This window comes from Saccostrea cucullata, unplaced genomic scaffold (genome assembly GCF_032062105.1).
Source record: "Saccostrea cucullata isolate Sc308-1 unplaced genomic scaffold, CSIRO_AGI_Scuc_v1 ctg419, whole genome shotgun sequence".
Classification (NCBI taxonomy): Eukaryota; Metazoa; Mollusca; class Bivalvia; order Ostreida; family Ostreidae; genus Saccostrea; species Saccostrea cuccullata.
Genome location: NW_026927872.1, coordinates 128,603 through 148,171, shown reverse-complemented (window position 1 = coordinate 148,171; position 19,569 = coordinate 128,603). Strand labels below are relative to the sequence as shown.

At 34.5% G+C, this 19,569-nt stretch overlaps 2 protein-coding genes across 3 annotated transcripts; one reads left to right on the top strand and one right to left on the bottom strand.

Annotated features, from left to right (window-relative positions):
* Nucleotides 1-812: 812 nt before the first annotated feature.
* LOC134275722 (WW domain-binding protein 4-like) lies at nucleotides 813-8,134 on the bottom strand. Its single transcript, XM_062758002.1, has 9 exons — nucleotides 8,041-8,134; nucleotides 4,683-4,755; nucleotides 4,353-4,415; nucleotides 3,973-4,044; nucleotides 3,640-3,724; nucleotides 3,236-3,409; nucleotides 2,827-2,924; nucleotides 2,076-2,173; nucleotides 813-1,357 (listed from the first exon to the last, which is right to left on the bottom strand). Coding segments are annotated over exons 1-9 (906 nt in total). The 5' UTR covers nucleotides 8,043-8,134; the 3' UTR covers nucleotides 813-1,116.
* Nucleotides 8,135-8,213: 79 nt separating this feature from the next.
* On the top strand, nucleotides 8,214-18,733 carry LOC134275721 (MBT domain-containing protein 1-like). Of its 2 annotated transcripts, none has more exons than XM_062758001.1 (22): nucleotides 8,214-8,375; nucleotides 8,852-8,867; nucleotides 9,115-9,233; nucleotides 9,318-9,468; nucleotides 9,586-9,743; nucleotides 9,843-9,936; nucleotides 10,032-10,111; nucleotides 10,257-10,374; nucleotides 10,763-10,897; nucleotides 11,051-11,139; nucleotides 11,576-11,719; nucleotides 11,826-11,919; nucleotides 12,120-12,199; nucleotides 12,504-12,605; nucleotides 12,842-12,989; nucleotides 13,105-13,184; nucleotides 13,275-13,339; nucleotides 14,945-15,114; nucleotides 15,238-15,333; nucleotides 15,806-15,967; nucleotides 17,227-17,651; nucleotides 17,752-18,733. In XM_062758001.1, the coding sequence occupies exons 1-22, from the start codon at nucleotides 8,373-8,375 to the stop codon at nucleotides 17,881-17,883; spliced, it is 2,661 nt and encodes an 886-aa protein (XP_062613985.1). In that variant the 5' UTR covers nucleotides 8,214-8,372; the 3' UTR covers nucleotides 17,884-18,733. The 2 variants fall into 2 exon arrangements, with proteins under 2 accessions (XP_062613985.1, XP_062613984.1); XM_062758000.1 differs by having other exon boundaries at nucleotides 15,238-15,345.
* Nucleotides 18,734-19,569: the final 836 nt, after the last annotated feature.

Genomic DNA, 19,569 nt, shown 5'->3' with positions numbered 1-19,569 from the left:
ACATCTCGCGTCTCGAAAGTTAGATCCGCGAAATAAAGTTGTAAAAGGTAGACAGAGTTCCGACACCAGTTGGTGTCGCTGAATTCCCACTTTTTAGTATGGCCTCAGTTCTGACTCTCCCCTACACATGTCACAATACTAGTACAAAAAGAAGGGGATAGAGTCAGGGAGTCTCGGATTATGCGGGTAGAGATGTTAATTAAGGTCTACGTAATGTTTCGTACAATTAAACTGTTAATGTTCAAAACGTTCCTTAAATATGGAAATGGCAAAATATTTTTATTGGAAAGTTTATGACAAAAATAGTGACGTCACCTTTTCCAGTTTATTATCAGAGACGGACTTATTATAGGCAATGAAGTTCAAAGGAATTCCAAAATACTTTCAACATCAATGTTTTTTTTTTTTCAGAATCTCTCAAGCAAAGTAATAAAATACAATATTGTACAGGGATTACTTTTTCACTTCACTTTTAGCATCCTTGTTACATGTGCAAATATTTAATGTTTCAATATTTATGTAATACCTTTAATATATATTTTTGTTTCTGGGAGTGAGTGATACACTTAAATCACAGCAATTCCCTGCCCTAGTACCTGATGTTCATTTACAGGTTTTGCCTGTTGTCTATGGTAAAATTTTGGGTAGATCCATCAACAACTCAACTTTGGCTTTCCATTTTTGAGAATGATTATTAACTTTATACATTATATGGATAGTCAGCAATACATAAATTATAGACTAATAGTAACTGTCAAAATCAAGACAGAATTATTCCCAAATAAAAGAAATTATTTTGCTGTGGACAATACTTATACATGACATTTTTTATTTTTCATTTTGTCACATAAAACTTTTGAAATGCATTTATGATAAAAACAGTGAATTGAAAGTAATGGTAGAGGTTGTTATACATTATCATATTCCAGCTCCTCTTTTCTTTACCTCCATAGTTGTACATCGTCAAACAAGTCAGTAGGACCACAATGTCTGAGTTCCAACAGAAGTTAGACATTTAGGAAACTGAATATTTCCTACATTTACTGACACCAATCTGGAGCACTGATATTTTGAGTTGTTTGTTCTAATTCCTGGATTGTTGATGTCAAGGTGTGATCAATCTTCTTCATCCCTCTGCCTAGTATTTCGTGCACCTGACGTAACTTTTCGTTTTTTGAACGTCACTTTTGCTGTCTCATTGTCCTTTGCTAAACTTTTCACTCTCTTTTCTTTAAACCTTCCTCCCTCTTGTTTCACTGTCTTCTCTTTCGGGGGCTCAGGAAGGGGAATATCTTCAACAGGAAGGGGCTCCAATGGTTCCACAGGCTCTTCGGGAAGTTCAAGGTTCGGAAGTTCTCTAGTTTAAAGAAAATGAGGTTAGGTTAAACAAGAAAAGTCCATGGAAAGAAGTATTGTATGGGCCTTAGTGGTCATCCTACTTCTTTCAGGACGTATACTTTAAAACAAGAACTTAATGCACATTTGTTTCCTAAGTAAAATTGTATGTGTATTAAAATGTTCATCTGGTATGCACAAATATTTGATTACTAACAGCAGAAATTGTGATTCTACAAAGTACAATGAAGTCACTTACGAAATGTACAGACACAACTTTAAGTTTGGCTATATTCTGCACACCTAATATCTAAAGTTCTAAAGAATATTTACATGATATACATCCGTACTCCAGTGGATACCGGTAGATCCAAATTTCCCAAGTAACTGAGACTGATTTAAATTTTTGATGACATATTTTTTTTATCCCTCATACTACCCATATTTAGGCTAGAAGCTCTGTAGCTAAGGTTACTCCTTTTAATGTACATTTGCTTAATTTTCTCAATTTATGGCATATATATCCTGGTATTTCACTATAATATTTAACAGGGGATTTCAGTTTTTTTTATAGCTTTGAAAAACAATAATTAAAATGTCAAAAAAGTAAATGAAGCAATTTTCATCCCTCTCTCTCTTTCTCTATGTCTCTCAGTTAATATTCTTTATGATGCAATGCACTTGCTGAGTCTCTATCTCTCTGCATTAATAATACAATGCTGTTCTTGCTTAGGACTTACTTAACTGTGGACCACTGTCCATAGGCAGATGTTGAAGTAGCTCCGTGAGGTAGTGGTCCTACTGCTACCTGGTCAGGTAAAGAATCAAGCTCAGCTTGCTGAAACACATATCAGAAAAAATTAATGAACCAGTACATCAGTCAAATTAAGTTTGAAAGAAAACCCAATCCATGTATGAAAAGTTTATCTACAAACAACACCACATGTACCATGCACTTTAATTTTTTAAGAAGTACATGTCAAAATACAGCTTCCAAACACAAAATCAAATCTGCATCAATAATATGTTTTACGGTGTGACCGTTGGGGCGAGCGCAGTTGTACCATCAAAAACACTTGAGATCAGCCACTTCGAACGTCAAGCCGCACCACTCGACTAGCTGTGACGTCATAGACACAAAGCTTCGGAGCTAATTTTAAACTATAGAACTAGTGCAATTTTTGTCGAAAAACATTGCAGAGTTATTTCTTGTTTCTTTGAAAGATTTCTACAAACTGAAAGCCTGATATATGCATTACGTTATTATTTATTTACTTACAAATATTCGCGCAAAGGACATTGGGTAGTGCAGGAATTCTGGGAATGTTGCACAGAGAAATTTGGCTGTCGTATGTACAGATTTCAATCCGAATTTCCTCTGTTCTTACACGTTAGTCTATTGAGCTCGTCGCTTTGCGATCAACAACAAAATACCACTCTATAAATGAGTAATATTACATGATTTTCTTTATAAACCCTACATGTACTCACCAATCTGGCCTGCTTAGCAGCTTCTTCTTCCTCTTTCTTCTTTCTGTCCTCCTGTTCCTCCATGGAGACATAGACTTCTGGGGCGACCCATTTAGACTCTAAATATTAGGTTAATTTATGTAAGTGTATAATCCACAGTTGCTGTTTTACACGTATTAAACATGAGTTACTGTATAACATTTTTATCCAGGTATCCTGAGTTACTGAAGAATATTTTTTCCAAAGTTATTTACCATGAGTTACTGTCTTAGTGTATTATGCATATTTACCATGAGTTACTGTATTACATGTATTTACCATGAGTTACTGTATTACAAGTATTTACCATGAGTTACTGTATTACAAGTATTTACCATGAGTTACTGTATTACAAGTATTTACCATGAGTTACTGTATTACACATATTTACCATGAGTTACGGTATTCCAGTAATAAGTGTAACCCTCTGCTGACTTTGCCTCATACCACTCCCCCTCCTTCTTCTTTTTCTCGGCCTCTAGCAGTTTCTTCTCCACTTCTTCCAGGGCCTTCTGTTTGGCAGTACTCTCTTCTTTCTCCTTCTTCTTTCTATCAGCTTCTTTTTCTAACATACGTGTACAAAAACACATTTCTGTATTTAAAAGTTTTTATTTTGATTATGATCGTGTTTAAGACTGAATGATTTCTTTTAAAGAAAGAAGCACATTCAGAATGCAAGAATTACACATCAATCTTAATTTGGGGGGAGGTTTTTTTTTTTGTTTTGTTTCTTGGATTTCTTAGATTTGGTTACCCTGAAGATGAACTCTGACCTATCCTTACAAGTCTGCCTACCTGCTTCTGATCTGACTCTCACTCCGTACTTAGCAGCAAGTTCTGGATCACTGGCAAGGTCTTTTTTAAATGCTTCTAATGCCGCCTGTAATTAAATCAAAGCATTGAAAAAAAGTTCTGTCATAAATAACAGTACAGTCTCGTACTAAACTTTGTAACAAGTCATGTGACATGTCATTATCTAATTTACCCGGTATTCATTTTTATTTTTTTGTATTCATTTTAAAAATTTCTTTGTATTCAATGTTATCATAAATCATTTATTTTTCTAATATATCCATCAATACGCCATTAAATTTTAACTTTAAACTTTTAAAAATTCCTCTTGTTCACCTTCTCCATCTTTTGGATATCATCTTCCAGTTCCTCTTTCTTCTTGGCATCTGTAATGCCTTTCTTCCTGACCTAAAACGTTGTCATTTACAGTTAGTGTTTAAATCTTAATGTTTTAAGTAATATAAATATGATTTGTAAAACTTTTTATACAGTTTGTGAATTCAAGTAAGAACTGCAGTGACACTTTCAGGGTTATGGGTGACTTGTAATATTCTTTCATTTGACAGTATTACAGATTACACTGAGAAGATACAGTGGCAGTTAACATACCATCTAATACAGCAATGTCCCATCTTGTACACTAAGAAAGGGGCAGCTGTAGTCAAAACAATACAACATATATCCAAACCTTATTGAAACTTTAGTGTAAAACTTACTTCATCAATTTTTCTTTTAACATTTTCTTGGTGCTTCTTTCCTTTTTCATGAAAGTCAACACTCTGTGTAAAATTGCAAAATAATACATGTAGTTAGAAAAATATATATATTGTACACTACAAAGTTGATTTTTGGTTGACAAGTTAAAGGTCAAGATTGAAATAAATATCTAATAGAAAAGCTTGCTATGTATGCAATTTCAGAACCAATTTCTGCTGATTAATCACTTAATTACTAGGTTTACATATTTTGTTTTGTAAGTTACCCCTTGCCCTATAATTTCATTATCAAATATTTATCAAATATCTCCGATGAATTGTCAATCTTACTGGCTTATTATCTGTTATCCAGCATTTACAGTATTCACAAAATTTTCTTGGTTGTGATTTCCAGTATTCCGACCTGTAAAAAAACCCAGATCAGTGGTTATTAACTTTAATTTTAGAAATTCAAGACACAATATCAAACATACAGTAAAATTCTGTTGTTATCATGTTATTCCTTATATATGTTAAAACATTTATTTACTGTAAATCAACTTTTATGCGCGTGTGAGAAATTTTCATGAAGTTCGCGACAGCCTTGTCATCATGAATATCTCTCCCAGCAAACCAGTACATATACTTAAAGGATCTGTGTCTATTTACAACAGATTGAAAAGGGCTTGATCGCGAAAATTAATCGTATATATATACACATGCAATAAAGAAATTGAAGAAGACTTTTAAGTTTATAACCACCCTAAAAATATACGAAAGACAAATGATGTTTACAACAGACTCTCAAAAGCAATGAACACCTCCAAAACAACAAAATGCCCATGTGCCACAACACTCACACAAATTATTTTAAATTTAGCCCTGCAGTTCTACAGATTTTGAAAAAGAATTATACGCCCTTTAAAAAATATGACTCTTCAAATTTGGTCCCAGACTTTATCTACGACGTCTCTCTGAATCCCCACAACTTTGGGAATGGCCAGTGGGATGTTTCAAAGGGAGCCAGTCAAAGCGCCCCCTAATAAAAACGTCCCGGTCAGAGCATCCCCTAATTTTAGTCAAAGCGTCCCCTGATTTTAGTCAAAGCGCCCCCTGATTTTGGTCAAAGCGTCCCCTAACATATTTTTATAGAAAAAATACCACCCCCAAATATTGGTCAAAACGTCCCCTAATTTTAGTCAAAGCGTCCCCTGATTTTAGTCAAAGCGCCCCCTGATTTTGGTCAAAGCGTCCCCTAACATATTTTTACAGAAAAAATACCATCCCCAAATATTGGTCAAAACGTCCCATAATTTTAGTCAAAGCATCCCCTGATTTTGGTCAAAGCGCCACCTAACATATTTCTATAGAAAAAAAATCTTTATAAAAACAAATCTTTACTGTCCCCAAGAAATGGTCAAAGCGTCCCCTGGTTTTGGTCAAAGCGCCCCCTAATATATTTCTATTTAAAAAAAAAAAAACGTTTCGAGTCTATCCCCAAGCAATAGTCAAAATGTGCGATGATTTTTGGTCAAAGCGCCCCCCTATATAATTTTTTTCAGGTAACTGCCAAACAGTGATAATATTATAAATACAAAACAGTTTTATTCCGTAACATTTTTGTAAAAATGTATATTAAAGGACGCCTTGACCAATATCAGGGGACACTTTGACCAAAATCGGGGACGTTTTGACCATTGCTTGGGGGCGGTTCACAGACGATTTTTTTCTAAGAAAAAAACGTACGGGTGCTTTGACCAAAATCAGGGGGCGCTTTGACTAAAATCAGGGCAGGTCCGGCACAATCTCTTGATTAAGCTATATAGCTTGATTTAGCTATATAGCTTTATTAAGCTATTCAGAATAGCTTGATTAAGCTATTTTCTCAGACTTTTTTCTCCAATGTGTTATTTTTTCAACATGTGCAAAAAGTCGCACCTTGGTGCAGTGGAAATATTAAATTTTGTACTCTTCTGAATACAATGCATGTAAAAATCACTCACCAAATTGCATCTCCTTGAGAGACTTTGTACTCAAAGTTTTAAAAGTTTTGGGGCTATTGATGAGTGACCACACAGTTATTTCTTGAATGAAATAATAAAGGAGGTCAGTTATGGCCAACAGGATAATTGATTAGTAACAGTTCAGCACAATGAGAAGCAATCATACTTACCCACGCCTCACCGCACACACTGTTACTCAAACAATGGAAATTCATATTTTGCTTAAAAGTATTCAACAGCAGCAATGTTAGAACTTTCTATGATTTAGGTTGTATTTTTGATAGTCCATGGTACATATATGAATAGTGTAATATTTGCGACTTTTTGTTTATTTCTTTCAAAAAACGTTTTTGTGAAAAATTGCAAATAAATAGCTTTATCAAGCTATTTTGAATAGCTTAATAAAGCTATATAGCTTTTTAAAGCTATATAGCTTAATCAAGAGATTGTGCTGGACCTGCAGGGGATGCATATGCTTTGACCAATATTTGGGGGCGGTTTTGTAACCTCATTTTACCGAAAATTCTATAAGGGGCACTTTGACCAAAATCAGGAGGCATTTTGACCAAAATCAGGGGACACTTTGATCAAAATCAGGGGACGCTTTGACCGGGACGGTTTTATTAGGGGGCGCTTTGACTGGATTTCATTTCGAATGCGGGTGGTTTCGCTCCGATTACGTGTTCGCGCCGAGTGGTTTCGCGCCGATCACTTGTTCGCGCCGAGTGGATTCGCCCCTATTGGTTTCTACTGTATAACTGAAGATACCGCTTATCGGATAGTCATTTGATTAATATTTATATTAAGATGTTAAAAAGAAAAGGTAATTGCAATGAAATTGGAAGTCTTATAAATCGTCATGCAGAAGAATCCTTGTTCTACATAATTTAATATTGTAAATCAAATGAAAAACAATGACAACCTTTATTGAAAAGTCAACGAGATTTGTGAAATAAATATTTATTTTAACATTCAGTTTTAATTATTCAAAATTCGACGATCAAATTTGTTCTAATATAGTCATAATTTGGCTAAAAATAGACTGGTACCCTGACATTGGTAAACGGGCGCAAGCGCCCTGAAAAACCAACTCCTAGCGGCAGCGACTGGAATCAAGGGCAGAGAACCAGTGCTAGGCTAAAAATGGCCTCACTTTAAGTATTATTACAATATGGGATAATTATCTGACGTGTACACGACATTAGCGCTTGGGGTTAATTGATTACTAGGTACTAAGTTATATAATTACAGGTAATCGGGGGGAAGCCAGACTGTATACTACCCATATCTTACCTGTAGGCTGTAGATAAACGGGGCGAAACCACTCGGCGCGAACACGTAATCGGCGCGAAACCACCCTACACCTTCATTTCAAATTGAAGCCTTCAATATCAATTTGAATAACGTGGTCTTATAGGCCTATGAAAGATTTTCAATGGTTTAATCCAGAAAAAAAACAAACCAAAACTGCTTTGATGTGGGCTATAAAAAAAATCGTAATGTGCAACATCTTTGGAAGAAAGAGGGGGGGGGGGTTAAATCTAAGTGTTAAGTTATACGTCGTGTGTGATTTTTTATCCATATCATGTAAAAAGTTCTTTGTACATGCTGTATTTAGGTTTCCTCATGTACTTTGGAATAAGTAGATATGATTTTTTTTTTTCAAAATCAGAGCTTTTTCCACAATTTGCAACTTTCACACTTACATTACTTCACCTAGTTGACACCGGAAGTTTATAATGTTAGTGCGTGCGCTGTGGACAACTCGCTGGATGTCTATTTTAGGCTATTTTTGTTAGGCAGCATTTCATTGGTCAGAAATTCGTACAAAATCTCGTTTTCGGGAAGCAATGAAATTTTTCCTAACAGTACTTATTCCAAAGGTCGCACATGCGCAGTGGTACAATACATTTGTTGTTTCTTCAGATCCAGGGACCCGGGTAGCAGACTGGAGGATTTTGTAACCGTTATCACAGAAAAGTCGGAAGGAAAGTGTCATAAGTCGCACCCTTTTAGGTGTGCTTTATGATATTTCATTATGGTAAGCGTGAATGCACCCAAAGTGTGCTGTCTCGGTTTGTTATGATGTGGGGTTTGCAGGCTACCACAGTGTTTACGTTTTTATGTCAGTGGACTTGCTTTATAATTAGATGTTTTAGACGAAATTTCTTGTTTCAGCTACATTTCATGTTATTTTTCTGTTTTTCTAATGACGTGTTTACAATACATTTGTACATTATTCATTGCACCAACATGGGATGCTGCCAACTATACAAAAGTGCATCAAGTTCTCATGTGGGTCAAGGTAAAGCGAAATATTACGTGCATTTGCTGGGAAATGAGAACATTTTGTCACATTATCATAACATTTTCGTTATCCTTGGTATAAATCTGTCCAGAAATGGTACAATCATGATGTTAAGAACACTTTCAATTTCATGAAACCCCCTTATCTTTGATCTTGATCTGACATAATAATTTTTTTTTGGTTGTAAAAATGTGTTCTGTATATTTCAGGACCAGAGTGACACAGGTCAGTATTTCATTTTAAGCTATAATAAAATCTTGACTAATGCTTTATATACTAGAAACTGGAAAGAGCTTGTATTTAAAATTTTTGTTTCGTATGTTCATAATTTATATATAAAATACAAAAATGCAGGTTTACAGATATAAAACAAATTCTTTTGAGCATTTTTAAGGAATTTCAAAATGATAATGTATTGTTAAAAAAATATAAAAAGTGCCTTGGTTATATGTTCTGATTAACTGCTTTTTAGACTGGGGAGGTTGGAGTAGAGATTCCATGGAAGGGGACTCTGTCTCCAGAATGGAGGATTCTAACCTCAGCATGGGGGACACAAAGGCTGATTCTGTGTATAGTGGCAGCAATATTGGGGTAAGAAGTCTATATTATTGATAAACCACAGTGTACTCTTTATATATTAACTGGAAACTTTCATGACTCCTCTAAATGTTCCAGAATGACGATGACTACAGTAATATGTACGACGAGTACAATGATTTTCACGAGGGATCAGACACTGAGGACGATGATGATGAAAATGAGCGTCCCTACACTTCAACTCCACAATCCATGCCATTTAAATTCATTAATGGAAAAGATGGAATGGGTAAATTAACCAGTAGCATTTGTGATAGATTCATAGATATAGTCTATACATGATAGTTGAAAAGCATCTTTGAAACTCTCTGATATTTAGAGTAAGATTGTTGTTTAATAATTGTAGCAACCTGTGAGAAGTGTGGTGCAGTTGGAATCAAGCATGCCTTCTACTCAAAGTCAAAGCGTTTCTGTAGCTTATCTTGCTCCAGGAGTTTTGCCACGTCCCAAAGAGAGGGAAAACAGAGCCCAACTGGGAAGGGCGATGGAGTTGTCTCTCCTTTGGTATAAAAGCCTGCTTCTATAATATGGATGTTCTATGGTCTATGTTGGAAGTTCTAAAAAGATTAAAATCACTAAATTTGGTTTTACTTTTAATTTTAGCCTCCAAAGAAACCTGCAGCTAAAAAAATTGCCAACCAAAGCCATAATCAAAGACCTGTGGACAATGTTCCAAGAACTCTGACTAAAAGAGCAGGTTATTGTTATTATTTTAGATCAATTATTTAAAAAACAAGTCAAATCACAATATTTCCTTCAGTAAATATTATGTTGTATTGGTCTTTATTACAGGTGGATTGAAGGGCTTTGACTGGGGGCCTTACCTGTCCTCTGGAGGGGCAGAGGCAGCGCCTGTCAGCTACTTCAAGCATGTAAGTTTGTCGAGAAACGATGCTTTTGTGAAGTTTTTTTTTAATATACTTGTAGTTAATCTGCTGATAGAAAAAAATTACTTTATCTCAGGAAGTGAAATAACTATTGTCACTTCTTTTTATAATGTATATATTCTTCTTCCAGTGTCCGATGTTTGATAGCTGGCACAACATTACCACAGGAATGAAACTGGAGGTTGTTAACTTTGAAAGTGATCTCTCTAGCAATGCCTTCTGGATTGCAACTGTCATTAAGATAGCAGGTATCAAAACTTTATATTTAAGATTCTTCTTTTGAAGTAAATGTACTTTGCCTTTGTTCAATAAAGAAATTGGAAGAAGTGTAATACAATGGTTTTGCCCATGTTTTTGGTGTGTTCCCAAGTGTTTTAAATGTTTTATGTGGATTTCAAGGAATTTTATGGGAAGTGTTTGTCCTTTTCAACAAAGAAGGAACCTGATTTTGAAGTAGATGCTGGAAATTGTTTTTACAATTTTATGATTTACTGTGATTTTACAAGATAATCCAAGGGCCGATATTTAAAATTAGTTTGTTAAAGATATATCCCCTCTAAATATGGCAGCTCTTTAGTAAAAAAAAAAACCCACTAAGAAACATCAATGAAGCTGAATTATTTTTTTGTTTGACAGGGTACAAGGCGTTGATGCGTTACGAGGGCTATGCCAATGATCCGTCACACGACTTCTGGATTAACCTCTGTACAGAGGAGGTACACCCGGTAGGCTGGTGTGCTACCAGTGGGAAACCCCTAGTTCCTCCTAAGTGTAAGTCATAAGATCACACAGTGAAAGCCTTCTCTCAGTATAAAACTTGGGACTTCAAGATTAAATTAATGAGAATTTTGAAATAACCCTAGAATGTAGTCTTCTCCAAGCATAAATTGACATAACTCTCAGAGGTTTGATTTCTTTGTACAGATATACAAAATAAGTATGTGGATTGGAAGGAATACCTGGTAAAGAGACTAACAGGCTCCAGAACTCTTCCTAATAATTTCTACAACAAGGTATTGTAAATCCCTATTTATTCATGAGAACTTTATTTTCACATAAAAAAGGATTACCGGTATATACAAACATACCACAGCTCAAGAAAAATGTTTGTCTCGCTAATAAAAACCAAATAGCATACTCACCAAAATAAGTATTTGCAAAAATAAAGTGCTCTACAGTATGATGTATGTTTTTTAACAAGCTTCTAAAGATTGAAGATATAAGATAAGATATCAAGGTAAACTTTCAACGCATTTTTATTTGGAAGATTATGCTATACTTTTCAAGTTGTCCCATTTGAACATCCTATATGCAGTGTAGATTATGCAAGAAATTTTTAAATGGCATCATCTGAAAAAATAGCTGAATTATTTAAAGCCCACTTTCACTATCTTTTAGGTTCACCTCTATAGTTTATGGACTTTGTTTGATGATGTCTATTATTTTTAGGTGGTTGAATCTATAAATAGCCATGGATTTAAGCATCACATGCAGGTGGAAGTGGTGGACAAGATGTGTGTGTCTGCGATGCGTGTAGCTAAAGTAGAAGAGATCATAGGGGGAAGGTTAAGACTGCAATATGCTGACACAAAGGTTGGTCTTCCCAAATAATACCATTATTACTGACATCAGATAAATATTGCAGACTCTAAAGTATGTAAAGAAATCTTTATGTAAATGGTTTGAATGGTCTTTTCAGGAGGAGGATGACTTTTGGTGTCACTGTAGGTCTTCCCTGGTTCACCCTATTGGCTGGTCCCAGCAGATGGGACACAAACTGCATGCTACAAATGGTAGGTATTATTAGTTACTTATTTTGTTGCATTTCATATCTGGAAATCTGCATATTTTTTAAATTTAATTTTGGACAATTTTTCATTTACAGTAAAACTCGTTTAATATGAACAAATTCCTGATACGGATAGAACGAATCATGGTATTAGCTAAGACTTCGTTATAACAGAGTTTTACTGTATGTTCTTTTGTATTTTAGACTACAGAAATAAGTGCTTAAATAAAATTGCTGTTGAGAAATATGATGCCAATGATGCCACTCCAAGCTTGTTTTCCAAAGTAAGTAATTTTTTGTAACCTTCCATTGGTTTTAACTCAGAGACCAGAAGAGCTTTTGCATTAATGAGATGTCCCTTGTTTGTCAGGCTTTTTCTGGAGGTAGATGACCTTGAAAGCATTTTCTGTAAAAATATCTGAAATTGTTCTCTTTTCTCCCAAAGATTTTAATCCAATTTCAATTCGTCTTAGTGTGTAGTACAGCAATTAAGAAACATTAAGTAGCCAGTCTGATCAGAAACTTCTGTTCATTCTAAAAGAGTCTATTCTTTTATTTATCCTTGAAATACCATACTTTTTTTTCTAGATGAAAGATACTCCAAATGGAATGAAATTTCAAGTTGGAACTAAGTTGGAAGCCATTGACCCACTGAACCTGTCTGCCATTTGTGTTGCCACTGTAATGAAGGTGGGCATTGTTATGTTCAACAAACATTATACATGGTGTTTTGAAAAAGATCATAATAATTTCCTGGATGGAATGTTTGTATTGTTTGTTAATTTAATGTTTGATGAAATTTTGGACCTGAAAAAAGGATTTCAATATAGCATGTTCTTTTCTCAGTCAGAGAGAAAGAAAGCAAGCTAGATAGAGCTGCATGCCTTGACTGAGTACTGAAATGAGAATATTGTTTTCATGTACAGGTGCTAAAGAATAACTACCTGATGATTGGTATAGATGGATCCATGGCAGAGAACGGATCTGATTGGTTCTGTTACCATGCCACATCACCATGTATATTTCCTGTGGGATTCTGTGAAATTAACGGCCTAGATCTTACTCCACCCAGAGGTGTGTAATCTGCTAGCTAAAAGTGTGTAAAAGTATTATTGGACAAAGAACCTCAAATTAATATTTCAAAGTAATACTTGAATTCTGAGTTTAAACTATTTAAAATCTACTTTAGGTCATAAAGGTCCTTTCAGATGGTTTGACTACCTAAAGCAAACAAAGTCTGTTGCAGCACCTGTAAAACTATTTGATAAGGTACAGTACATCTTAACAAGAATTTTTAAAACTAATAAAAAAATGAAAACACATTGGTAAGCAAATTAAATTAAAATTTATCCTCTTCAGGATATACCAAAGCATGGATTCAAGGCTGGAATGAAGATTGAGGCTGTTGATCTGATGGAGCCAAGGTATGTATAAAAATTATTACTATATTAGATTGTATGTTTATCAACCTTCCATTTTCACTTTAATTTACCTGAGAAAGTGTTTAAGATGCGGTGTTAAAAAAGTGAGTGTGCCCTATAATAATCACCTTTCTCTCATATCCATAAAAAAATTCATAAAAGTCTCAATATATTATACATTTATTCACTGGTTATGAGTGGGATAACTAAAAAAAAAAAAAAAGAGAAGAAGATAGACTTTTAGATATTTTATGATTTTGGCATTTCGTTTTTTCAAACACTAATTTTGAGACCAAAACACCCCCACTTGACTCTTCCTGAAAGTACTAAAAATAGTCATACTTTACGTATCAATGGTTGTATCATCCCCTCTGTATCACAATCTATTGATGTGTCAATGTATTTATTAACCCTTTATCCATCGTTCTGAATATGTAAATTTTAGGGATGTCAACGAGTACCCGGTTAACCGGGTACTCGATCGAACGTCCGAGTATCGAATACTAAAATCGGTACTCGGTTACTCGGATGTATATTTTTGAATATTTCTAAGCTTATTTGTTAATGCATTAAACAATATGTTTTAAAAGGTAAAATGCTCATTGCACTTGTACATCAGTAATTAGGGTTTACTACGACTCTAAATGACCGTTATCGCCTGTGGCAGTGTTTACAGTGTTTATACAGTAATTATCGTGACCAAGCACCTGGGGTACCTGGCTTTTCTCACCTTCGGCTGTCTTCTACCCTTATGTTTTGTTTGGCTTTAATTATGCCTATTAGGTCTATTATGCTTAAATAAATTAGATAATTTCGTCGGGAAAAGAGCGGATGATATTACACGTGCGATTGTTGATATGGTTGTGTTTGATTACATGCACTGTTGAAGGCAAAGGCTTTAAAAACTTATGTCCATCGTTGAAACAAACTACAAAATACCGTCCCGTAATATTATAAAATCTAGGATCGAAAAAGTGTACGATAATCGTAAATTCGCTCTGTTAGGAGAACATGATCAAGTTCAAGTTGATACTGTACGTAGCTCTGATGACTGATACCTGGTCGTCAAACGCGACAAAGAGTTACATTACAATTACGGAGCAGAATATTTTTTAGAACAAATTCACTGTGAACCATTTCTGATTTTATTTTTCGTATTTATCTGATAAATAAATTGAACTTTAAAAAATGTTATATTAAATTTCGTCGGGCACGAAATGCTAATCATTATTACAACAGAAATACATTTACGGATAAGCATCCAATCAATGCATCTGGTTTTATTTCTACAATGTTTACAATAACAGTCTCCAATTTACTTGTTCATATTTATTTACACTTTTACCGAGTACCCGGGTACTCGATCGGAAAAACGTCCGAGTAACCGAGTATTAAAAATTGACCGATTTGACATCCCTAGTAAATTTATCAGCACTCTTTCACACATATTAGACAAATGATTGTAAGAAAGGGAAAGACAAACTCAGACCACCACTAGGTCAAGATTACTGATACAAATGTTGTGCACAGTTCCTGTATGATGTTCAACAGTTTTCTATCTGTACAATCATTATTTAGCACATTCTTGAGATCAATCCTTTGTTTTAGACTGATCTGTGTGGGCACGGTCTCCCGCGTGGTTGGACGCTTGCTGAGGGTCCACTTTGATGGATGGGAGAATGAATATGACCAGTGGGTGGACTGTGAATCCCCTGACATGTACCCCGTGGGCTGGTGTGAGGTCATGGACTATGGTTTGGAGGGACCAAGGGTCAAAGGTTGTGGCATATTTTTCTAAATTAAAAAAAATTGAGAAAAAGTAAATGTAAGCTTGGTTCATGATAAAAAAAAACTGTTGTAATGACATATAAGGAAATTTTACCTGCATTCCATTTTTTCAGTGGAACAAATACCACAAGTAATGTCTTCACAAAAAATGTCAAAGGAGCAAAAGAAACGCAAAGGCAAAACCCAAATCTACAAAGGCCCAAGAAAGAGTAAGAAAACCGGTTAGCTATACATGTAGAAGTGGATTGATTCTACATTTCATATTTTGTATTTTATTTAGTCTCTTAAGAAGCATGTTGCAAGATTCCTTACTTATCTTCTAAAGTTTTAATAATCTTTAAAGCACTGGTGGCTATTAGATTTATCTATTCACACATCTTATTAGAACGTACTAATACACTTACTTGATTCCTGTACATGTTTATATATATCTATTGATCATATGCATGAAAATTCAACTTTTAAAAACTACTTAATACTAGATTAGATTACAAATTGTTAACATAAAATAGCCAAGTAGTCATTTACAGTCATGGACATCTGTCCAGACTTACTGAACAGATGATATGATTGATAATGCACTCTGAAATGTAAATTAACATTAACAGTCTAGTACATATATATTATATCAATTAAACTAGTTTACTGATGTAAATTTGTGTAATTTGAAATGTTTGACAGAGAGGAAGACTAAGTTTGGGTCACCTCTATCTGATCAGAATCAGCGATCTCTTCAGGAGAACAACAGGGACCAGGGATTTCTGTCCTACGGCAGCCGCACGCGCCCCGCCCACCACAGCATCCCCCACCTAGTCGATCCTGTCGTGTCCTCAGGCACCAAAGGTCAGCCTCAACAAAAATAATGCATTTCCTAATATTTTGAAATTTTTATTTTACAAATACTGCATGAAGTTTTATTTTGCCCCATGTTAGTTTCAGCATTTCAATTGCAAACAATTCTGCACTATTTTAAATTCGCCCCCAGTCATAGTTCTGTTGAAGAAATTGTACTGTGCTGTGTAAATTTGCTCATTTTAAAATTCACTCAACTGGTGGTAGGGCAAAAGAGAAAAAATAAAACGGGGATGAAAATTTTCATGTATACAATATACCTGTACTTGTATATGAACATTAATTATACCTCCTCAAAGAAGTTTGGAGTATATTGGAATGGCAATGTTCGTCCTCTGTAGATACTTTTGGCTAGAGATGATCTTTCATCTACTTATTATTTTTCTCAAACTTTGTAGAATTAAATCGATTCATGTATATCATTTGTTCCTTTGCCTAGTACTGTATATCCAGATTGATATTTCAAAATCAAAAATAATGTCTTAATAGGGGGGTATTTCTTATGGTGGCAGAGGATAGTTTCGGATTAAGTACTGGTCAAAAATTAGAAAAAATGGAGAAACCTAAAGTTTGAATGTATATTATAGGTAATTTTATAGCTAGAATATTTTATGGGTGCATTTGGAGGGAATTGGTGGCCTTGTATATTTTATTGAAATATCACACTTTAGTGTCACTACTACTTTATATGGGATATGGACTAGAAATACCAAACTAAGATCAAAAATCAATCTTCTGGTATTTCATCAGAAAAGCGGGGTGGGTTCATAGGATGAATTGTAGCTTGAAAACGAGGTGGTTGAGCCATTATCTCTTGCTGTTCAGTGGTGTGTACAAATGTTGTTCTGCAATTTGTGTGGTAGCTTAGGTCATTAGCACGGGCCAGGAAGCAGTTGCGGCTGTGGCGAAATAGTGAATATAGGCTTGATTTACATGAAATTTTGAGATTGTCCCAGTGCCATCATTAGGGCTCATTGTGTAAGTTGTACATGTTTTATTCCTAAAAGCATCAAATTCCTCAAAGGACAATACCATACTATTATTACATGTAGAAAGAAATTAAAATTTCCCAATGCACATTTTAAAAGCAGCTCAATAATAAGTAAACCGTCAGTCAAACGTTCTGATTACCAAAAAATCTATCCTTTGCCACCTATAAAGACACTTCTAGTTTACAGAGTACTCTGCTCTGGGAATCATTCCAGTTGAAATTTTTTATTTTAATTTTAACAAATTTTTAATCATTATAGGACCCTCAGAGATGGAAACCTCTGACACAAGTACAAATGATGGACCACCACAGCTAAGTCCTCATTCCATCACAGAAAACCAGTCAAAACCCTTGTTACAAACTGCAGTTCATTCAGATAACCAATCAAAACCATCATCACAACCATCTGTGAAACAGGAACCAATGGACACATCTGATAATCAATCCAATACCAGCCTTACAACATCACCAAATGGGAAAACAGCTCTCTCTAATCTCCTCTTGTCAAAAACTACCAATCATGTCAAAACAGTCACTCCCTCAACTTCCCAGGGTAATGAACAGATGTCATTACTTGCTGCACGTCAGTCAACCGTGTCACCTGATCAGTGGTCCATATCCGATGTCTGTTACTTCCTCAAGTCACATGACTCTGCTTTCTACTGTGAAAGCTTTGTTAAAATGGTAAATATAAGACATTTAAATGCAGGTTTTGAATCTTTCTGAGTTTTTTTTTTTGATTTGATACAAGATTAATTCTCTCTGTTACTTACCCTGTTTTTAGGGGATTGATGGGCAGAAGTTGTTATCCCTGACAAAGGAGCAGATTGCCAGCATCACAGGAATGAAGGTGGGGGCTTCCCTGAAGATCTCAGAACTGGTTCAGCAGCTCAAATCACGGTGCAGCAAAGCGTAAAGTCGGAGGAACTTCGCAATTCCTCTGCAGCAGAGTGTGTCCAGTGCAAGGCAGCTTATCCATTCAGATTTCACATTGATCTGATTTCATACTGCTTTAATTTAACCAGATGACAGAACTAGTGCAATTCCCTGTCCAATAGCCACTATTGTTACTGAATACTATAATTACTAGTTATGTTTTGTGATAGTGGATTGTGACTGTTGATTATTCATGCTTATTTCTTTTCTTTTACAGACATTTAAAAAATATTGTTTTAAGAATTTTGACATTGTTTGTGTAATCAAGAGTTTTTCAATCGAATTTCTTGTTGTGTATAATTGTTATTGTGAATGAAAAGATGCTATATTTTAGTATGCCTTTTGTAAGTGTTATATTGATGTAAAGATTAAAGAATAGAATTGATCTGAGATATGGGCATTGGTTAAGAATGGGGTACAAATTTATATATTGTACATAAATTCCCTATATACTGAGCATTAATGGATCATGGTGTCAATATAAGCACTGCCATAAAATAAATTTATCTAATAATTATTTTGACACTTTTCAATAAAAATAAGTTGTAATGATTTGCAATGAAAACACAGTGGTAACTAGGGATGGATTGGTATACTATAAATCACATTTTTTAGGTTAACTATAATTTTGCAAAATTTTACTCTGAGATAAATGTAAATTGCGGGACTAAAATTCATTTAAAGGTAAGGTCTTTAAAATTACAGAAAATATTAGGAGTTATCTTGTACAGAATCTGTTACAATATCAATACACATTTGATTATTATTGAGTTAGATTTTACATTAATTAATTGTTTGATTCATTCATTAAAAACTTAAAAGTTGAGGAATTCGTGTTATTTTGTTGTAGTTGATAAGTTTTATTTGGTAATTTTTTTATAACCTTGATAATCCTAAGTTATTCAACAAAATAACTTTTTAACTACATTGTACTTATAAAAAAAAATACATGCATTTAATAATCATCAAATACCTGAATTAATGGTCAACTTGATTCACAGTGTGATATGTAGTGATCCTTTTATCAGTGGTACATGTATTGCAAGAGAGTTCTTATGGTTTCATAACATCTCATTACCTGCAGTCCATAATTGCCATGAAAATAATCAAATATTTTGATAAATGGAAATTACAATGTACCAAATAATTGAGGAAAAAATTTAAATGAATTAATTTTTTTAAAGATTGAATGAATGAATGATACAGTTCAACAAATGTTTACATACTTAATTTGAATGGTTTGGATTCATACTTATTTGTCTTTTGAAAATTTAAGCATTATTAACTTTTCTGAACCCAAGGCCCAAAGAGTTAATGCTTTAGCCATCTATGCGGTGTGTAGTGTGTGTCAACTTCTTGGGATATAAGCCACACCGCAAATATGTCACAGAGTATCCTTTGTCCAGAGATGTGTGACCGTAAATATTCAGATATACATGTAGCCATATTACGAGATTTCAGACTTTTTGGTAAACATACTCCTAGACCCAAAAATGCCTCAACTGACAAAGTTTGATGATTTTAAGACTATTATTTGAAGTATTTATACGTTGCCTTGTGTTTCCAAAAGTAGGTCACTGTGACCTACTTTTTAGTTGACACATGGTCCAAGATGCATCAACTGAAAAAGCTGGATTATTCTTAGCTAATAAGAACCCATGATATT